The following is a 20192-nucleotide window of genomic DNA, read 5'->3' on the forward strand; positions in this document are numbered from 1 at the left end:
AGCAGACCGAGTGACCCCTTGCTCAAGCCAGTGACCTTGGGGTCAAGCCAGTAACCATGGGGTTATGTCTATGATCCCACGCTCAAGCCAGCGACCCTGCGATCAAGCTGGTGAGCTTGCACTCAAGCCGGCTGAGCCCATGCTTAAGCCAGCAACCTTGTGGTTTCGAACCTTGGACCTCTGCATCCCAGGGTGATGCTCTGTCCACTGCACCACCACAGGCCAGGCTCATCATTGACCTTTAAAGATGCAAGGTAACATAGTGTTTAAAAGCATAGGCCCTAAATCCAGACCACCTGAGTTTCAAATCCTGACTCTACTACTTATTAACTGTGCAACCTTGAGCAAGTCACTTAATCTCTCTGTGTCTTGGTTTCTTCATCTATAAAATGGAGATAAAGATAATACTTCCAGCCCTAGCTGGCTGGCTCAGTGGTAGAGCATTGGCTCAGCATGTGGAAGTCCTGGGTTAGATTCCCAGCCAGGGCACACAGGAGAGGCTCCCATCTGCTTCTCCACCCCCCCTTTCCTTCCTCTCTCTCTCTTCCCCTCCTACAGCCAAAGCTCCATTGGAGTAAAGTTGGCCCGGGCGCTGAGGATGACTCCATGGCCCCCACCTTAGGCGCTAGAATGGCTCCAGTTGCAACCAGAGCAATGCCCCAGATGGGCAGAGCATCGCCCCCTAGTGGGCATGCTGGGTGGATCCTGGTCGGGTGCATGCAGGAGTCTGACTCTCTACCTCCCACTTCTCACTTCAGAAAAATAAAAAATTACAAAGATAATACTTGCAGCACAGAGTTGTGAGAATTAAATAACATAATTCATGTACTGTGTTTGGAACACAGCTTTCAGTAAATGTTTAGTAGCTACCCAGAATGACCTGCCAGGAATGGGTGCTCCCCTTTGTTAATCCTGATTCCCCGGAGAGCTTAGCCTTGTCACCTCTATCAGTTTCACTGACATTGCCTTTCTCTGCTGCCTTGTACTGTGACATGGTCTCTGTCCACCATCTCTTGCTGTCCTGGGCCTCAGCTGCCCTCAGCTGCACTTTCCCTTGTTCCCTGAGATGCCTGTGCCTTTGCACCTATCACCCCTTCTATCTGGAATGCCCCTCACTTGGTTTGCCTGGCAAACCCCTATTTATTCTCTTTAGCTCAAAGCAGTCACCACTGGACTGAAACATTTTTCCCACCTCCAGGCAGATTTAATCACTTCTTCTCCTGAGCGCCTGCTGCCTGTTGTATTCCCTCTACCACACTTCAGATCACTCTGTGTTACAGTTACTACTTATGTGTCTTTCTTAGCCATAAACAGGGTGTTCAAAGAACTCAGGGACTGAATCTTATTTATTCCATGTCACTTGTTATCTAGCACAGGGTCTGGTACAAGTGGATGTCAAGAGAGATGTTGAATGATGGAATGAATGGATGAATGGCTGGCTAGTGGGTGTTGGCTTTTTGTAGGCATCGTAAGCTCTAGGATATGTCACTGCCCCATGGTCAGGGTGTGTCAGTACAGTTCACGTCAGTGGCTGACTACTTAATAAGCAGTCAATGATTTGGCTAATGAAGATAGTGATAATAATGATAATAAAATGGTACCTGAGGCTGACCCTGCTTCCTAGTGAGTCATTCTTGGCGGGGCCTGAGGACAGAGATCATGGCTGAAAGGTAGATGGTCAGTAAATAGTGGCTGAGCTGGCTCCAGACAGCCTGACCCTGGCCATGACTCACTCCAGCCTGTGCTCATGGCAAGAGCCTGGTTTCCAGAGTCCTACAGGCCTGCATTCAAATCCCAGTGATCTACCCAGACCTTGAGTAAGTTTTAAAGCCTGTCTGAGCCTCTTTTCTTTTCTACCGTCTCTGGTTGATGAGACATAGATCCTGCTCCTAAGATGCTGATAACAGAGAAACAGTCCTCACCTTTGGAAAGCCTACAGTCTCACAGAGAAAGCATTATTTTCCTCATTATATTGTAATATGTATCATCATCCAGTCTGGGTGCATGTCTCTGTGGTGTGAATGTGTTTGGGTCTGTTGTTTGTCGCGGAGTAAGGGTATCTGTATTTCAATGCTGTGTGGGTAGATGGAGAGTCTATTTATTTATTTATTTATTTATTTTACAGAGACAGAGAGTCAGAGAAAGGGATGGTTAGGGACAGACAGACAGGAATGAAGAGAGATGAGAAGCACCAATCATTAGTTTTTTGCTGCGACACCTTAGTTGTTCATTGATTGCTTTTTCATCTGTGCCTTGACTGCAGGCCTTCAGCAGACTGAGTAACCCCTTGCTGGAGCCAGCGACCTTGGGTCCAAGCTGGTGAGCTTTTGCTCAAACCAGATGAGTCCGTGCTCAAGCTGGCGACCTTGGGGTCTCGAACCTGGGTCCTCTGCATCCCAGTCTGATGCCCTATCCACTGTGCCACCGCCTGGTCAGGCTGGAGGGTCTATTTTATGGTCTGTGTAAGTGTGGCTGAATTGTACATCTTAGGGTGTGTGTGTGTGTGTGTGTGTGAGAGAGAGAGAGAGAGAGAGAGAGAGAGAGAGAGAGAGATATGTAGGTCTGAGTTGTGTGTTTCTTTGTTGTTGGGTCTGAATTGTGTGTTTCTGTTTCCTTCTGTGTTTCTGAGTGGTGAGTGGGTAATAGGATAAGGGACAGGGTGCCTTTTTGTTGCCCCTAGGAGCCCATAATGGGTACAGAGCCACTTCAACTGTGCCTCCTATCCTTGGGGGCCTTAGAGACCTGAATGACAACTCGCTCCTACATTGTTGTCCCTAAGTGAATGACCTCTCATTGAGCAATAATTAACTTGGCCCCCATGAGAAAAATTCTAACTGTGGTGGTGAAGGGGGTGGGACCTGGTCGAGGCAGGCCTTATTGCTGCAGAAAGGAGGAGGCCTGAAATGTTATCATTTCCTCCTGTCCACCCTGCAGGTCAGTCACCCTGACCTGGGGGTTATTCAAAATATTTAACAAATAATGAGGAACAGAGATTGACCAACCAGAACAGATTCAAGCTGTGCCCTGAATGGAGCAGTCCTGGAGGCCATGGCCATGCCAACCATTGCCTCTCTAGTTGCTGGACAATGGGAATGGATTCCAGGAGAAGGATTTGGATACAGGGGCAGCTCAAGGGAGTGAAGGGGACTCAGGGCAGTGGCTGTAAACCAAGTGCCATGGAAATGTTTCAGACTGTAACAGCTAATGTGGCAGCTAAACCTCTGCTTGCCTTGGCCTTTGAGCAGCTGCCAGCCAGCTCTGGTGTCCTTCCCCCCTTCCACAGGGAGAACAATGGGCCATCCTCTTCTGTTGGATGCAGGTATGGGGCAAGTGAATGATGCCAAACTGCAGAAGTTCCAGTGACCTTGTCTGTTTCAGTTTGGGAATGGACTGCTTCATTTTCCTTACTGGCTATGATCTGACACTCACTGAGGTGAGAGCGAGCCTGTAAGGGAAAGGAGCTGAGGGTGGGGTCAGTGAGGGGTTTGAGGATGAAGAGAAACCCTCTCTCCTCAAAGATAAAGGCCAGGAGGTGATAGGGTCTTGAAGTGGTCCTATTCCTTGGATTTAGACCCATGCAAAATAAATTTCATCCCCAGAAATGAAATCATCCACTCTGAGAATTAATATCCTAGTTCTCTGAGCCTGGCTCCTGCATCCTTTATGGTTCTTCCCTCTGATGGGGGTTGTGGGCTTAGGTGAGACTGTCCCTTCCACTTGCACAAACAACAGTGTCAGGCTCCAAGGGTGTAAAACCTTTTATTACAAAAACCAATAACTTAAGTCAGTTCTGTACAAAGTCAGTAGGACATCTGGCCCAATGAGCAGTCTAAGCTTCCAGCCCCATCCCAGGAGAGGACAGGAGTGTTGGCCCAGAGAATCTGGAGACTGTCAAGGGCCAGCCAAATAGTTGGAATACTGTGTCCAAAGCAAGGAAGGCCAAGACGGGTTATGGCTGAGTGCGGATCCATATAGTCCATCTGGCTGGGCCAGGGCCAGCTTGCACCTGGGGAACTGAGTGCTGTCTGCACAGGCTTGCCCCCTCTAGGAGCATTGGGTCACCCCTGGGGACAGCCTGGCCAGATCAGTGCTGCCAGCTTCTGCCCATGCTGCAGCTGATCTCTGCTTGAGCTGAAGCAGGTCGGCTCAGCAAAATCATGTCCTCGAGGAGGCCAGCAATGTCAACATCTCCAATGATAGGGCGAAAGAAGAGGTCCCCAAGCAGGCTGGGCGAAACGGACTTGAGGGTGGATGCTGTGACGAGGACACGGGCCAAACGGCCTTGGCCTGCTGAGCACCAGGGCCCCAGGACCTCACACAGTGCTTGATGAGCCTCCTGCTGCAGGTGCCAGATGTGCGAGGGGGCGTGGAGTCCTGGCATGTCTGTAGACAGAGGGTAAAGAAGGCTGGTGAGCACCCCACTCCCAGCCACCACAGGGTGACTGGTGGGGCCAGTAACGAGGCCACTACTCAGCCTTTGAGGTCTCATTACTACCTCCTCAATTTACTTATTTATCATTTTATTCATCTGTTGATTTATGGAGAGGCAGTGTAGAGTAATGGCAAAGAGGAAGGCTGCTTGAGTTAGAGTCCCAGGCTATCACTGATCAGCTGTGTAACCTAGAGCAAGTTATATCATTTCTGTGCCTTGGTTTGCTCATCTGTAAAATGGGTATAATAATAGTACCTATCACCTGGGCTTGTTATGAGGTTTAAATGACCTAATATATGTTAAACCACAGAATTGGACCTGACGTGTGGTAAGTATAATAAAAGTATTTCCCTCCTATTATTATAATTAATTACTATAATTTATGCATTTTTTAGGGCCTCTTGGTGAAGAATTCTCATCTAAATGCTCTCCAGATTAGCCCTGGCTGGATAGCTCGGTTGGATGGAACATCATCCCAAAACACAAAGGTTACTGGTTTGGTCCCTGGTCAGGGCACATACAGGAACAGAACAATGTTTCTCTCTCTTGCTCTCTCTCCACATTCCTCTCTAAAGTCAGTATATAAATTAGAAAAAAAAATGATCTCCAAACTACAAAGAACACCAACTTTATGTATTGCTCTCCTGGCTGAATTTTACAAAAGTTCCTCCCCACACTGCCTATTTCCATGTGATCTTTCTGAATCCACTGAGTTTTACTTGCAACAGAGGCACAGCTGTGTCTGCCCACCCACTCCTCCCCTGCTCCCACCTTCCCTGAGGGTCAGGGCAGGCTTCTTGAGCAGAGTGGTAAGGACCAGTCTCTGGTGTGAACAGACCTGAATTCTGCCCCTACCTGACTGTGACCCTCAGCAAGTCACTTAGCCTCTCTGAGCCTCTTTTGTGAAATGACTAGTGTGAGGAGGACCCAAAGAGATAATGAATGTCAAACCCTTAGAAGGTGCCTTCCCTGGCTGGGCCCTGACCACCTCCAGCCTTGGCCCTCATCCTGGAGTGTCTGGGAGCTCACCGGGGTTGAAGAGGATGGTCCCTCTCAGGTAGGCATACTCCTTGGGGCCCAGCTCCAGGCTCCAGAAGGACTCCAGGCAGCACTGAAGCCACTGCACCGCGGCCAGTGAGGGCTGAGGCCGATCCAGCTGCTGGCCACTGCCTGCACCGCTGCTGGGCTCCTCCAGCAAAATCTTCTTGAGGATGCTGGGAACTGGGGCCTCCACCACCTCGAAGGTCACAGTGTCTTGGGCCAACCCAATCAGGAAGAGGGGGCTCCAACAACCCCGCAGAAGCTGCCGCTGATCCTGGGGGGGCAGCTGGCAGAAGGACGGCAGGTTCCTGAGGAAGACCACTGTCTTGGCCAGAACGTCCAAGGCCTCCCGGCAAGTGCGATGAGGGGTACACAGCCGGACAGGCCGATGCTGCCTGCAGAGGCAGTGCCTGCGGGCTGGGGGCACAGAGGGCCTGGCCCTGACGCTGGGGCTCAGAAGTGCGTACAGAATGGTTGGGCGTCCTGTAGCATGCTGGCATGGGCAGGTCCCCGGCTGGCTGGAGCTCATGGTTGAGGATCTGCTCCTCCTTCCTCCCAGCTATCCCGCCCTCTGCTCGGCTCTGCGGGTGCTATTTATATACACAGTGGGGAGGAGGGGGGAATGGCCCCACAACCTTGACTCCAGAAGTCATGTTCATTGAAAAAAAAAATAACACACTGACCCTGGCAGGACTGGTGGGGAAGTGCCACGGGAGGGGACTTGGGAGCTCCACGTGGCCCTGATATCACTTCAGTCAATGAAGCGGCTGGTGCAGGGCATGGGGCCGCCTGTCCGCTGCCCCGGCTGCCCCTTATCAGATGACTCAAGTGGATAAACAGGGTCATTAACCCAAGCTGTACCAGGGCACCAAGGCCTCAACTGCACAATCAGCAGGTGGCCATGGCAGGTGTCCCTACTGGTGCCTGCAGGACTCTTGCTAAGCTGGCAAGTCAGCCCCTGCGCTGGACAAACCTTGAACACAAGGCCCAACCTGGAAGTGCCTTATCACTGGCTTGTTTGATTAACCTTGGGGCTCAGCTCCTGTTGTTGGTAAGGAACAGGCTGCAGGGAAGGGAGCCAGGACCCTGGGGGGCTGGGAGAACTTTGCCACAGTGCAGTTTAGTAGGCCCCGTCTCCTCACTCCAGTTCTGGGGGCCCTACAGAAAAAAATCGTTAAGAACTCTCTTTCCTGCCTGACCAGGCAGTGGCACAGTGGATAGAGTGTTGGACTGGGATGCGGAGGACCCAGATTCGAGACCCCGAGCTCTCCAGCTTGAGCACGGGTTCATCTGGTTTGAGTAAAGCTCACCAGCTTGTATCCAAGGTCGCTGGCTCGAGCAAGGGGTTACTTGGTCTGCTAAAGTCCCGCAGTCAAGGCACGTATGAGAAAGCAATCAATGAACAACTAAGGTGTCGCAACAAAAACCTGATGATTGATGCTTCTCTCATCTCTCTCCATTCTTGTCTGTCTATCCCTATCTATCCCTCTCTCTGACTCTCTCTCTGTCTCTGTAAAAAAAACCAAAAAAAAAAAAAAAAACCCCTCTCTTTCCCAAGTCTGTATTCCTAGAGCTCCTGAGAGATGTATCTGCTGGGAAGCCCTTGCAAAAAGATAATGAAATATGGCTGCTGTTTATTGAATGCCTACTATGTGCCAGGAACTTTCCACTCTAATATTCAGAGCTTCCCTATGAAGTAAGATTTTTACTTTTTAAGACTCAAAGGGGTAAAGTGAATTGTCCAAGGTCATGCCACTAAGAACAGAGAGAGTCCAGGACTGTCTTATTTCAAAGTCCTTGCTTTTTCTTTTGGTCTCATTGGCTCAGTTGTGCAGCCCAAGCTGGATGGCCTGAGTTTCCCAGAGTTGGTGGCTACCTGGGCCTCAACCTTAGTACTGCCTCATCTGTAAATGTATCCTTATCTAGGCAGAAATGTTGCTCTGCCACCAGTCACATGGCAACTCTGTCCCTGGCAACTGTCTCAGATGGTGGAGCATGAGGTGTGAGAATGGCAGGAAGGTCTCCAGTTGTGTCATATCTCTGAACCTTACCAAGCCCAGCCTGGGCAGCCGTCACCGTCCCTGGCATCTGTTCCTGGCTTCCAGTTGTGTGACCTTGGGCTGATCCCCAAATCTCTGTGGGCCTCAGGAGCTCCTCCTGGAACAGTAATGCCTGCCTGCAGGGCTGCTGTGAGGACAAAGGGAGATCCTGGATGTCAAATTCCAAGCAGTTTCTGGCATATGTTAGGACTTTGCTCCCCCATTGCCTCTGCCTGAAGAACTAAGTCTCAGCAGACAAACAGGCACACATCTTTCATTTGATTGTTAATAATCTTAATTCCTTACATTTATAAAGTTCCTTTCATGCCCCTTTTCCTCACTGAATCTTCACAGAGTCCCATCAAATGAGACTCTGGAGTCAGACTGCTTGGGTCTAAATTCTGCTCCTTCACTTAGCTGAGTGACCTTGGGCAAGTCACTTTATATTTCTGTGCTTGTTTCCTCATTTTAGAAGGGTGGGAGGAGCCTGCCCGTGGTGGTGCAGTGGATATTGCGTCTACCTGGAGTGCTGAGGTCGCCTGTTTGAAACCCTGGGCTTGCACAGACGAGGCACATACAACAAGCAACCAGTGAACAGCTAGAGTAAAGCAACTACTTCTTGTCCCTCCCCCACCACTTCCTATTTCTGTAATATCAATAAATGAAATCTTAAAAGAAAAAAAGGTGGGAAGAAAGGCAATGTCCCTAAAGTGGATATTGGTTTTATGGGGCCTGAAGCTTATACAATTTGGAGGGCCTTCTTTAATAATAGAAAAGCAAGTATATAAGTGAATATTTATTTATTTATTTATTTTTTTACAGAGACAGAGAGAGAGTCAGAGAGAGGGATAGACAGGGACAGACAGACAGGAACGGAGAGATGAGAAGCATCAATTATTAGTTTTTCGTTGCACATTGCGACACCTTAGTTGTTCATTGATTGCTTTCTCATATGTGCCTTGACCGCGGGCCTTCAGCAGACCGAGTAACTCCTTGCTCGAGCCAGCAACCTTGAGTCTAAGCTGGTGAGTTTTTGCTCAAATCAGATGAGCCCACGCTCAAGCTGGCAACCTCGGGGTCTCGAACCTGGGTCCTTGGCATCCCAGTCCGACACTCTATCCACTGCACCACCGCCTGGTCAGGCATAAGTGAATATTTAAAATGAGAAAACAGGCCCTGGCCGGTTGGCTCAGCGGTAGAGCGTCAGCCTGGAGTGCGGGGGACCCGGGTTCGATTCCCGGCCAGGGCACATAGGAGAAGCGCCCATTTGCTTCTCCACCCCCCCTCCTTCCTCTCTGTCTCTCTCTTCCCCTCCCGCAGCCAAGGCTCCATTGGAGCAAAGATGGCCCAGGCGCTGGGGATGGCTCCTTGGCCTCTGCCCCAGGCGCTAGAGTGGCTCTGGTCGCGGCAGAGCGACGCCCCGGAGGGGCAAGAGCGTCGCCCCTGGTGGGCGTGCCGGGTGGATCCCGGTCGGGCGCATGCGGGAGTCTGTCTGACTGTCTCTCCCCATTTCCAGCTTCAGAAAAATACAAAAAAATAAAAAAATAAAAATAAAAAAATAAAATGAGAAAACAGCCTGGCCAGATAGCATGGTTGGTTAGAGTGTTGTCCTGAAGCACAGAGGTTGCCAGTTCAATCCTGATCAAAATACGTACAGGTATAGATTGACATTCCTGTCTCTCTCTCTCTCAAAATATTCAATCAATAAAAAGAACCTATGCAAGAAAAAAAAGAGAAAACAAGGCACTACCAATTACAAACTAAAATAAGCTGACTGAAAACACAAACATCACAGACCCAAGAGAATAACAAAATATTTTTACTGATCAATTGCCCAACAATATTTGCCTATGTATTTTAGCTGTACACTTTTTGCTCACCTCTTCACATACCAGTGCTGTTTCTTTTGAAACCATCACAAACATAGAAAGGTTGCAAGTACTGTACAGGGAACTTTTTTTTTTTACCTTGACCATTTGAGAGTAAATTGCTAACCTGATGCCTCAGAACTCTCAGATATTTTAGTGTGTCATTCCTACAAAGATAGCCTCCTATACAACCACAGTATAATCATCAAAATCAGGAAATGAACATCTAATCTCAGACCCCATTTCAGTTTCACCAAATACTCCTGTGAAATAAGTTACAGTGAAAGGGTTCAGTCCAGAATCTCACGCTGCATTTTTATCTTTTTTCTTTTCTCTTATTTTTTCTTTTCTCTCTCTTTCTTTTAGAGAAACAGGAAAGGAGAGAGAGGGTGAAGAGAGATGAGAAGCATCAACTCATAGTTGCAGCACTTTAGTTGTTAATTGATTGCTTCTCATATTTGCCTTGACCAGCAGGCTCAAGCCTAGTCAGTGACCCCTTGCTCAAGCCAGCGACCTTGAGATCATGTCAATGATCCCACGCTCAAGCTGGTAAGCCCATGCTCAAGTGGCAAGCCTGCGCTCAAGCACTCCAGCTCACAATTGACACTCTACCCATTGTGTCACCATAGGTCAGGCACATTGTATTTCTTTCTTTGTTTTTTTGACAGAAACAGAGAAAGTCAGAGAGAGGGACAGATAGGGACAGACAGACAAGAAGGGCGAGAGATGGAAAGCATCAGTTCTTCGTTGCGGCATCTTAGTTGTTCAATGATGCTTTCTCATATGTGCCTTGGCCGGGGGACTACAGCAGAGTGAGTTACCCCTTGCTGAAGCCAGTGACCTTGGGCTCAAGCCAGCGACTTTTGAGCTCAAGCCAGTGACCATAGGGTCACGTTTATGATCCCATGCTTAAGCCAGCAACCTCGCACTCAAGCTGGTGAGCCCGTGCTCAGGCCGGTGACCTCAGGGTTTTGAACCTGGGTCCTCTGCATCCCAGTCCAACACTCTACCCACTGCGCCACCACCTGGTCAGCGCACGTTGTATTTCTTTGTCATGCCTCCTAGCCTCTGTCAGTCGAGAAACTCTTCCTTAGTATTTCCTTGCCTTTCCGGACCTTGATGCTTTGGAAAAGTTGTAGTTATTTGGGAGCAAGGCTCTCAATTTGGATTTGCTCAAAGCTTCCTTATGATTAGATTCAAGTTATCTTTAGTGGGAATATCACAAAAGTGAAGCTATATTCTTCTTGATACATCCTATCAAGGAGGCACACACTTTGGTCACTGATTAAGGGATGTCTGCCAAACTTCTCCATTACAGTTACTCTTTCTTTCTAATGAATCAGTATTTTGTGAGGAGTCATTTTGAAATGATGTAGCTATTCCTTTTCATACTTTGAGTGTATGTATCTATGTATTTTGATATGAACTCATAGTTTCCTATTTTATTCAATGGCATGTAATCTGTTCTGTGTGTGTGTGTGTGTGTGTGTGTGTGTGTGTGTGTGTGTGTGACAGAGATAGAGACAGAGAGATAGGGACAGACAAGCAGGAAGGGAGAGAGATGAGAAGCATAAATTCTTTGTTGCATCTCCTTAGGTGTTCATTGATTGCTTTCTCATAGGTGCCTTGACTGGGGGCTACAGCAGAGCAAGTGACTCCTTGCTCAATCCAGCAACCTTGGGCTGCAAGCAGAGACCTTGAACTTTATTTTTAATTTTATTTATTCATTTTTTTTATGAGAGAGAGAGAGAGAGAACAGGGGGAGGAGCTGGAAGCTTCAACTCCCATATGTGCCTTGACCAGGCAAGCCCAGGGTTTTGAACCAGCGACCTCAGTATTCCAGGTCGACATTTTATCCACTGCGCCACCACAGGTCAGGCTTGAACTTTAAGCCAGTGACCTTTGGGCTCAAGCCAGTGACCATGGGGTCATGTCTATGATCCCACGCTCAAGCCAGCAATCCTACGCTCAAGCTGGTGAGCCTGTGCTCAAGCCGGATGAGCCCACACTCAAGCCAGCCACCTTGGAGTTTCGAACCTGGTCAGGCTGATTAATTTTATTAAAAGAATTTACTTATTGATTTTTGGAGGGAGAGAGAGAAAGAGGAGAGAGAAGCAGGAAGCGTCAACTAGTAGTAGTTGCTTCCTGTATGTGCCTTGACAGGACAAGTCCAGGGTTTTGAACCAGCGACTTCAGCATTTCAGGTCAATGCTTTATCCACTGCACCACCACAGGTCAGGGCTGTCAGTGATTTTAAAAAACAAACATCTAGGCTGACCAGGCGGTGGCGTAGTGGATAGGGCGTCAGACTGGGATGCGGAGGACCCAGGTTCAAGACCCCGAGGTCGCCAGCTTGAGTGTGGGCTCATCTGGTTTGGGCAGAAGCTCACCAGCTTGGACCCAAGGTTGCTGGCTCGAGCAAGGGTTACTTAGTCTGCTGAAGGCCCGCGGTCAAGGCACATATGAGAAAGCAATCAATGAACAACTAAGGTGTCGCAATGCGCAACAAAAAACTGATGATTGATGCTTCTCATCTCTCCATTCCTGTCTGTCTGTACCTATCTATCCCTCTCTTTGATTCTCTCTCTGTCTCTGTAAAAAATAAAATAAAATAAAATAAATTTCTACAGTATGAATAGAGAAATTATTCTGTCTTTTCTCTTGCATGGTGGATCAAAAAAATTCTTTTATAAAATTTTATTCTTAATTTTTTATTTTTTTTAATTTATTCATTTTAGAGAGGAGAGAGAGAGAGAGAGAGAAAGGGGGGAGGAGCAGGAAGCATCAATTCCCATATGTGCCTTGACCAGACAAGTGCAAGTTTCGAACCGGCGACCTCAGCATTCCAGGTCGACGCTTTATCCACTGCGCCACCACAGGTCAGGCAAAATTTCATTCTTGATAATAAGGATACATAAACATTCCACTTTAAACATAGATGTAGCCTGACCCGGCGATGGTGCAGTGGATAGAGCGTTGGATTGGGATGCAGAAGACCCAGGTTCAAAACCCCAAGGTTGCCAGCTTGAGCGCGGGCTCATCTGGTTTGAGCAGTAGCCCACCAACTTGGACCCAAGGTCGCTGGCTCCAGCAAGGGGTTACTCAGTCTGCTGAAGGCCCGTGGTCAAGGCACATATGAGAAAGCAATCAATGAACAACTAAGGTGTTGCAACACGCAATGAAAAACTAATGATTGATGCTTCTCATCTCTCTCCATTCCTGTCTGTCTGTCCCTGTCTATCCGTCTCTCTGACTCACTCTCTGTCTCTGTAAAAAATAAATAAATAAAAATTTTTTTAAAAAGAAGAAAATAGCATGGAGCATTTATAATTGCATATCTGCATATTCCTTATAGGAGAGATCTTCTTTTTTGCGTTGATCTCAATATGAAATGAAATAATAATGGGTAGCATTTTATACAGCTTTGCTTCTTCTTCTTTTTAAAGGGAATCACTTCTCTTTTTTTGTGGCAGAGACAGAGAGAGTCAGAGAGAGGGACAGACAGACAGGAAGGGAGAGAGATGAGAAACATCAATTCTTTGTTGCGACACCTTAGTTGTTCATTGATTGCTTTCTCATATGTGCCTTGACCGCGGGTCTTCAGCAGTCAGAGTAACGGTTACTCAGTAACCCCTTTGTTCGAGTCAGTGAACTTGGGCTCAAGCTGGTGAGCTTTGTTCAAACCAGATGAGCCTGCGCTCAAGCTGGCGACCTCGGGGTCTCGAACCTGGGTCCTCTGCATCCCAGTCCCACGCTCTATCCACTGCGCCACTGCCTGATCAGGCAGTAATCACTTCTTTTTAAAAAATTTATTGATTTTAGGGGCCTGACCTGTGGTGGTGCACTTGATGAGAGCGACCTGGAATGCTGAGGTCGCTGGTTCAAGCCCCTGGGCTTGCCTGGTCAACGCACATATGGGAGTTGATGCGTCCTGCTCCTCCCTCCTTGCCTCTCTCTCTCTCTCTCTCTCTCCCCCCTAAATAAATAAATAAATAAATAAATAAATAAATAAAATATTTAAAAAATTTATTGATTTTAGAGAGAAAGGGAGAGACAGACTGACAGACAGAAACATCAACTTGTTCCTGTATGTTTCCTGACCAAGGATTAAACCTGCAACCTCTGCATACGGAGACAATGCTTTAACCAGCTGAGCTATCCAGCCAGGGCTTTTTCCACACATATTCTTATTTCTCCTCCACCACCCACATAGGTCCAGGTATCTTGGGAATCATTCATATTGGGAAATAGGATTAGAGTGGCAAGAAACAGTTGTTTAACCAAATGTAGTTCTACAATTTTATTTTTTCAAATTAAAAAGAAAAAATATATACAACCCTAGAAGACATTGCTGAGGTCTCTTTCAGTGCCGGAAACGGGCTCATGTAAGTGCACTGCCCTGAAGTTCGAGATTCACTAGCTTTACAGAAAGTCTGCCTCTGATAGTGTATTTCCTAGGTGTTTGTAAGGCTCATGTGAGGTGTTTGTGAGGACACAAAAGTGTCTGGTACATAGCAAGTGCTCCATAAAGAAGGATAATTGGGCCCTGGCCGGTTGGCTCAGTGGTGGAGCATCAGCCTGGCGTGCGGGAGTCCCAGGTTCGATTCCTGGCCAGGGCACACAGGGGAGGTGCCCATCTGCTTCTCCACCCCTCCCCCTCTCCTTCCTCTCTGTCTCTCTCTTCCCCTCCCGCAGCCGGGGCTCCGTTGGAGCAGGGTTGGCCCGGGCGCTGAGGATGGCTCCTCGGCCTCTGCCTCAGGCGCTAGAGTGGCTCTGATTGCGGCAGAGCGACGCCCCCTGGTGGGTATGCCGGTGGATCCCGGTTGGCGTGCGGGAGTCTGTCTGACTGCCTCCCCGTTTCCAATTTTATTTAAAAAAAAAAAAAAAAAAAAAGAAGGATAATTGTCATTATTGTTTTTGTTGCTTTCACCCTTGTTTTCTATAGGATGAGGAGATCCAATAAAAGGAAAGAGATCCCCTCTACAGGGGTCATGATAAAGTTCCCAGAGTGCCCTGGGTCACACAAAAGGCTCAGAAAATACAGTTACCCACAATGCAAACAATACAACCCCTTTCAGCTGTGTGACTTTGGGCACATGACTTCACCTTTTGGTCCCTGCTTTCTTTTTTTTCTTCTCTTTAAAGATTTTATTTATCCATTTTAGAGAGAGGAGAGGGGGTGGGGAGAAGCAGGAAACAAGTGCTTCTGTATGTGCCTTCACCCCACAAGCCCGGGGTTTCAAACTGGTGACCTCAGTATTTTAGGTTGATGCTTTATCCACTGCACCACCACCGGTCAGGCCAAAATTTCTTAATTGTTGTCCTGATACAACACGGTTGTGGGTTCAATACCCAGTTAGGGCACATACAAGAATCAACCAATGAATGTATAAATAAAGGTGGAACAACAAAATAGATGTTTCTTTCTCCCCCACCTAAAAGTCAATCATTACAGTATGTAATTACAGAGAAAGAGCAGAAGGCACTTTGAAAGCAAAAATCATGGAGATGGATACTCAATCTGTATATCAGGATCAGTGAAGGCCTTAAAGAAGTGTCATTTGGGTTGAGACCTGATAGATGAAAGTAACTTGACTGACCAAGGTCTAGAAACTAGGACAGCAATTTTTTTTATTTTTTTATTCACTTTAGAGAGGAGAGAGAGAGAGGGAGAGAGAGAGAGATAGAGAGAGAGAGAGAGACAGGGGGGAGGAGCTGGAAGCATCAACTCCCATATGTACCTTGACCAGGCAAGCCCAGGGTTTTGAACCGGCGACCTCAGCATTTCCAGGTCGAAGCTTTATCCAGTGCGCCACCACAGGTCAGGCTAGGACAGCAAATTTGAGGAACTGAAAGCAGTCAGTGAGGAGGGAGTCTGGTGAGTGAGGGGGAGTGTGGGACAAGATGAGGCTGGAGAGGTAGGCAGGGCCTTGATGGTGTTACTCCTTGGAAGCCATGGTTAGTAGTTTGGAATTTATCCTGAATGCAATGGCAATCCACAAAGGGCTAATTTTAAGCAAAGGAGTAACTAGATCTGGCTTATCCTTTAAAACAGGGGTCCCCAGGCCCTGGCCGGTTGGCTCAGCGGTAGAACGTCGGCCTGGCATGCGGGGGACCCGGGTTCGATTCCCGGCCAGGGCACATAGGAGAAGCGCCCATTTGCTTCTCCACTCCCCCCCCCCTCCTTCCTCTCTGTTTCTCTCTTCCCCTCCCATAGCCAAGGCTCCATTGGAGCAAAGATGGCCCGGACTCTGGGGATGGCTCCTTGGCCTCTGCCCCAGGCGCTAGAGTGGCTCTGGTCGCGGCAGAGCGACGCCCCGGAGGGGCAGAGCATCGCCCCCTGGTGGGCAGAGCATAGCCTCTGGTGGGCGTGCCCGGTGGATCCCGGTCGGGCGCATGCGGGAGTCTGTCTGACTGTCTCTCCCCGTTTCCAGCTTCAGAAAAAAAAATACAAAAAACAAACAAACAAACCAACAGGGGTCCCCAGCCTGACCTGTGGTGGCGCAGTGGATAAAGCGTCGACCTGGAAATGCTGAGGTCACCGGTTCGAAACCCTGGGCTTGCCTGGTCAAGGCACATATGGGAGTTGATGCTTCCAGCTCCTCCCCCCTATCTCTCTCTTTTCTCTCTCCCTCTCCCTCTCTCTCTCCTCTCTAAAATGAATAAATAAAATAAAATAAAAGTGAAAAAAAAATAAAACAGGGGTCCCCAAACTATGGCCCGCGGGCCACATGCGGCCCCCTGAGACCATTTATCCGACCCCTGCCGCACTTCTGGAAGGGGCACCGCTTTTACTGGTGGTCAGTGAGAGGAGCATAGTTCCCATTGAAATACTGGTAAGTTTGTTGATTTAAATTTACTTGTTCTTTATTTTAAATATTGTATTTATTCCCGTTTTGTTTTTTTACTCTAAAATAAGATATGTGCAGTGTGCATAGGGATTTGTTCATAGTTTTTTAATAGTCTGGCCCTCCAACGGTCTGAGGGACAGTGCTGTGTAAAAGTTTGGGGACCCCTGCTTTAAAAAGATTGCTCTGAAAAAAAAAAAAGATTGCCCTGGTTGCTGAAGGGAGGATGAACTATAAAGAAATAATGCCCTGGCTGGTTGGCTCAGCGGTAGAGCATCAGCCAGGCATGTGGGAGTTCCAGGCTTGATTCCCAGTCAGGGCACACAGGAGAAGCACCCATCTGCTTCTCCACCCTTCCCCCTCTCCTTTTTCTCTATCTCTCTCTCCTCCTCCCAAAGCCAAGGCTCTGTTGGAGCAAAAGTTGGCCCGCACACTGAGGATGGCTCCATGGCCTCTGCCTCAGGTGCTAGAATGGCTCTGGCCACAACGGAGCAACACCCCAGATGGGTAGAGCATCGCTCCCTGGTGGGCATGACAGGTGGATCCTAGTCGGGCACATGCAGGAGTCTGACTGCCTTCCTGCTTCTAACTTCGAAAAATACACACACACACACACACACACACACACAGAGAGAGAGAGAGAGAGAGAGAGAAATAAGGAGGTAAGACCAGTTATGAAGCAGTAGGAGTAGTTATCCAGGCAGGCAGAGATGATGTTGATTTAGACAGCAAGGTGAGAGGGGGCAGATCAGAATATACAGTGTGTCCATAAAGTCATGGTGCACTTTTGACCTGTCACAGGAAAGCAACAAAAGACGATAGAAATGTGAAATCTGCACCAAATAAAAGGAAAACTCTCCCAGTTTTATACCTATTCAGTGCAGTTTGATGTGGGCTCATGCACAGATTTTTTTTAGGGCTCCTTAGGTAGCTATCCCGTATAGCCTCTACAGACTCGTCACTGACTGATGGCCTACCAGAATGGGGTTTCTCCACCAAACTGCCGGTTTCCTTCAACTGCTTATCCCACCGAGTAATGTTATTCCTATGTGGTGGCGCCTCGTTATAAACGCGCTGATATTCACGTTGCACTTTGGTCATGGATTCGAATTTAGCGAGCCACAGAACACACCGAACTTTCCTCTGTACCGTCCACATCTCAACTGGCATGGCCGTGGGCTGCTCCACTGTATACACGGTTTTGTGTCATCATCTGCACATGAGCACATGCTGCCACATGATCCTACAGAAACTGGGAAGGTTTTCCTTTTATTTGGTGCAGATTTCACATTTCTATCGCCTTTTGTTGCTTTTCTGTGACCGGTCAAAAGTGCACCATGACTTTACGGACACACTGTATTTCAAAAGCTTTGTGCAGTGGCAGTATCGTAGCCAATGAGGTTTATCCGAGGCGCGATTATTATTGCTAATAGAATATATTTCAGAGGAAGAGTAAACAGGACTTACTAACGGATTATATGAGACTAGATTTTTGGTTTATGCAAATAGGTGGATGAGTGGAGGTTTGTGTTTTGGTGAATGCATGCCTGAAGGAGACATTTAACTCAATAGGAGAGACTTTGGGAAGAATTAATTTGTGTGTGTAGTTGTAAGGATGTTGGCCATGCTAGCTGTAAAAAAAAAAAATTCTTGAATAAAACCAAATATCTAGTCAGAGTTCAAATTTCAAATGGTCTTATAAAGTTGTATTTTCTATTGTAGCAAAATATACATACCATTAAACTTACCATTTTAACCATTTTTAAAAATTTATTCATTTTAGGTAGGGGGAGAGAGGCAGAGGAAGATAGAGAGAGAGAGAAAGGGTGAGGATCAGGAAGCATCAACTTCCATATGTGCCTTGACCAGGCAAGCTAGAGGTTTCGAACCAGTGACCTCAGTGTTCCAGGTTGTAACTTTATCCACTGCACAACTATAGGTCAGGATGTTTTAACCATTGTGTGTGTGTGTGTGTGTGTGTGTGTGTGTGTGTGTGTGACAGAGACAGAGAGAGAGACAGATAGGGACAGGCAGGAGAGAGAGAGATGAGAAGCATCAACTCTTCATTCCGGCACCTTAGTTCTCCATTGAGAACTCTCCCATATGTGCCTTAACCGGGGGACTACAGCAGACCAAGTGACCCCTTGCTCAAGCCAGTGGCCTTGAGCTCAAGCTGGTGAGCCTTGCTCAAACCAAATGAGCCTGCACTCAAGCCAGTGACCTCGGGGTTTCAAACCTGGGTCCTCTCCATCCCAGGCCGATGCTCTATATACTGCGCCACCACTTGGTCAGGCTGTTTTAACCATTTTTAAGTGTACAGTTCAGTGGCATTAAGTATATTTGCATTGTTGTGCCACCATCATCACCATCTATCACCAGAACTTTTTGATCTTCTCAAAGCCATGTGACTTTTAAGATATCTGTTAATTATCCAAGTGGAATTGTTCAGGAGGTAGTTAGATGAATCTGGACCTCAGGAGAAGTTTAGGCCAGAGATATTGTGAGATCACCTATGGAGAAAAGTAAGGAGAGGAAAAGATGAGAGAGCAAAGGACAAAGCCTCCAACATTTACAAGTCTGGGTAGGACGGACAGGGCACTAAGAAAGAGTGTTAGTGAGCGTGAAGGAAACCAAGTAAGTACAGTGACACAGAGTTCTATTAGTTTGCTAGAGCTGCCATAACAAAATACCACAGACTGAGTGACTTCAACAACAGAACTTTATTTTCTCACAGTTCTGGAGGCTAGAAGTCCAAGATCAAGGTGGTTGCTTTCTTCTGAGGCCACTCTATTCAGACAGCTGCCTCATGTGGTCTTTCCTTTGTGATCTCTTTCTCTTTTTAGAAGGACACTAGTCCTATTGGATGAACGCCCCACCCTTATGAATTCCTTTAACCATCATTACCTCTTTAAAAGGTCCGATCTCCAAAAACAGTCACAATGGGGCTTCAGTATATGAAATGGGAGGAACACAATTCTGTCCATAACAGAAGAAAAGTGTCTAAGGAGAAAAGTGTTTCCATAAGGAAGAAGGGGTAAACTGTGTCAAATGTAACTGAGAAAAAGAATAGTGGTCCATTGGCTTGTTAATGCCAATGAAGATGATTATAACCTTGGTCAGAGTCTTTTTTTTTTTTTTTTTTTTCCTGAAGCTGGAAATGGGGAGGCAGTCAGACAGACTCCCGCATGCGCCTGACCGGGATCCACCCGGCACGCCCACCAGGGGGCGTCGCTCTGTTGCAACCAGAGCCATTCTAGCGCCTGAGGCAGAGGCCAGAGAGCCATCCTCAGCGCCCGGGCCATCTTTGCTCCAATGGAGCCTTGGCTGCGGTAGGAGAAGAGAGAGACAGAGAGGAAGGAGGGGGGGAGGGGGGGAGAAGCAGATGGGCATTTCTCCTGTGTGCCCTGGCCGGGAATCGAACCCGGGACTTCCGCATGCCAGGCCAATGCTCTACCACTGAGCCAACTGGCCAGGGCCTTGGTCAGAGTCTTTTAAGAAAAAACTAAACTGGCCCTGCTGGCTCAGTGGATAGAGTGTTGGCTCAGCGTACGGACATCCCAGGTTCAATCCCCAGTCAGGGTACACATGAAAAACAACCATCTACTTCTCTTTTCCTCCCTCTCCCCCTTCCCTCTCTCTTCCCCTCTTGCAGACAGTGACTTGATTGGTTTGAGCGATGGCCCAGGTGCTGAGGGTAGCTCAGAGCATAGGCCTCAGGCACTGAGGATAGCTGGGTTCATTGAGCATCAGCCCAGACAGGGGTTGCTTGGTGGATCCCGGTTGGGGTGCATATGGGGGTCTATCTCCTCTTCTCTCACTTAAAAAAAAAAAGGAAGAGACTAAGATGAGGAGAGCTGGAAGTGGAGAAACAAATTTAGCAGTCTTTTTTTTAATTTTTTTGAAGAGAAAGTTTACAAAAAGTCACAGAGGTAGAAGTGAGCCGTAGAAAACATAGACTCCAGAA

The 20192-nt window shown here is 47.8% G+C and overlaps 1 protein-coding gene and 1 non-coding gene across 2 annotated transcripts; one reads left to right on the top strand and one right to left on the bottom strand.

The window, feature by feature from the left end:
* Nucleotides 1–3740: 3740 nt before the first annotated feature.
* Nucleotides 3741–6061, bottom strand: NR0B2 (nuclear receptor subfamily 0 group B member 2). Its single transcript, XM_066372068.1, has 2 exons — nucleotides 5462–6061; nucleotides 3741–4383 (listed from the first exon to the last, which is right to left on the bottom strand). The coding sequence occupies exons 1-2, from the start codon at nucleotides 6000–6002 to the stop codon at nucleotides 4085–4087; spliced, it is 840 nt and encodes a 279-aa protein (XP_066228165.1). The 5' UTR covers nucleotides 6003–6061; the 3' UTR covers nucleotides 3741–4084.
* Nucleotides 6062–17594: 11533 nt separating this feature from the next.
* Nucleotides 17595–17737, top strand: LOC136401835 (U4 spliceosomal RNA). The gene has a single exon (XR_010750771.1). It is a non-coding gene; the product is annotated as a U4 spliceosomal RNA (small nuclear RNA).
* The last annotated feature ends 2455 nt before the right edge of the window (nucleotides 17738–20192 follow it).

The sequence above is a fragment of the Saccopteryx leptura genome, chromosome 3 (assembly GCF_036850995.1).
Source record: "Saccopteryx leptura isolate mSacLep1 chromosome 3, mSacLep1_pri_phased_curated, whole genome shotgun sequence".
NCBI classification, from domain to species: domain Eukaryota; kingdom Metazoa; phylum Chordata; class Mammalia; order Chiroptera; family Emballonuridae; genus Saccopteryx; species Saccopteryx leptura.

Bases quoted from the DNA above. Each gene is read 5' to 3' on its own strand.
- NR0B2 (XM_066372068.1), bottom strand. From the start codon at position 6,002: ATGAGCTCCAGCCAGCCGGGGACCTGCCCATGCCAGCATGCTACAGGA. The intron at 4,384-5,461 runs GTGAGCTCCCAG...CTCTGTCTACAG, and splicing joins GACCATCCTCTTCAACCCCG to ACATGCCAGGACTCCACGCC.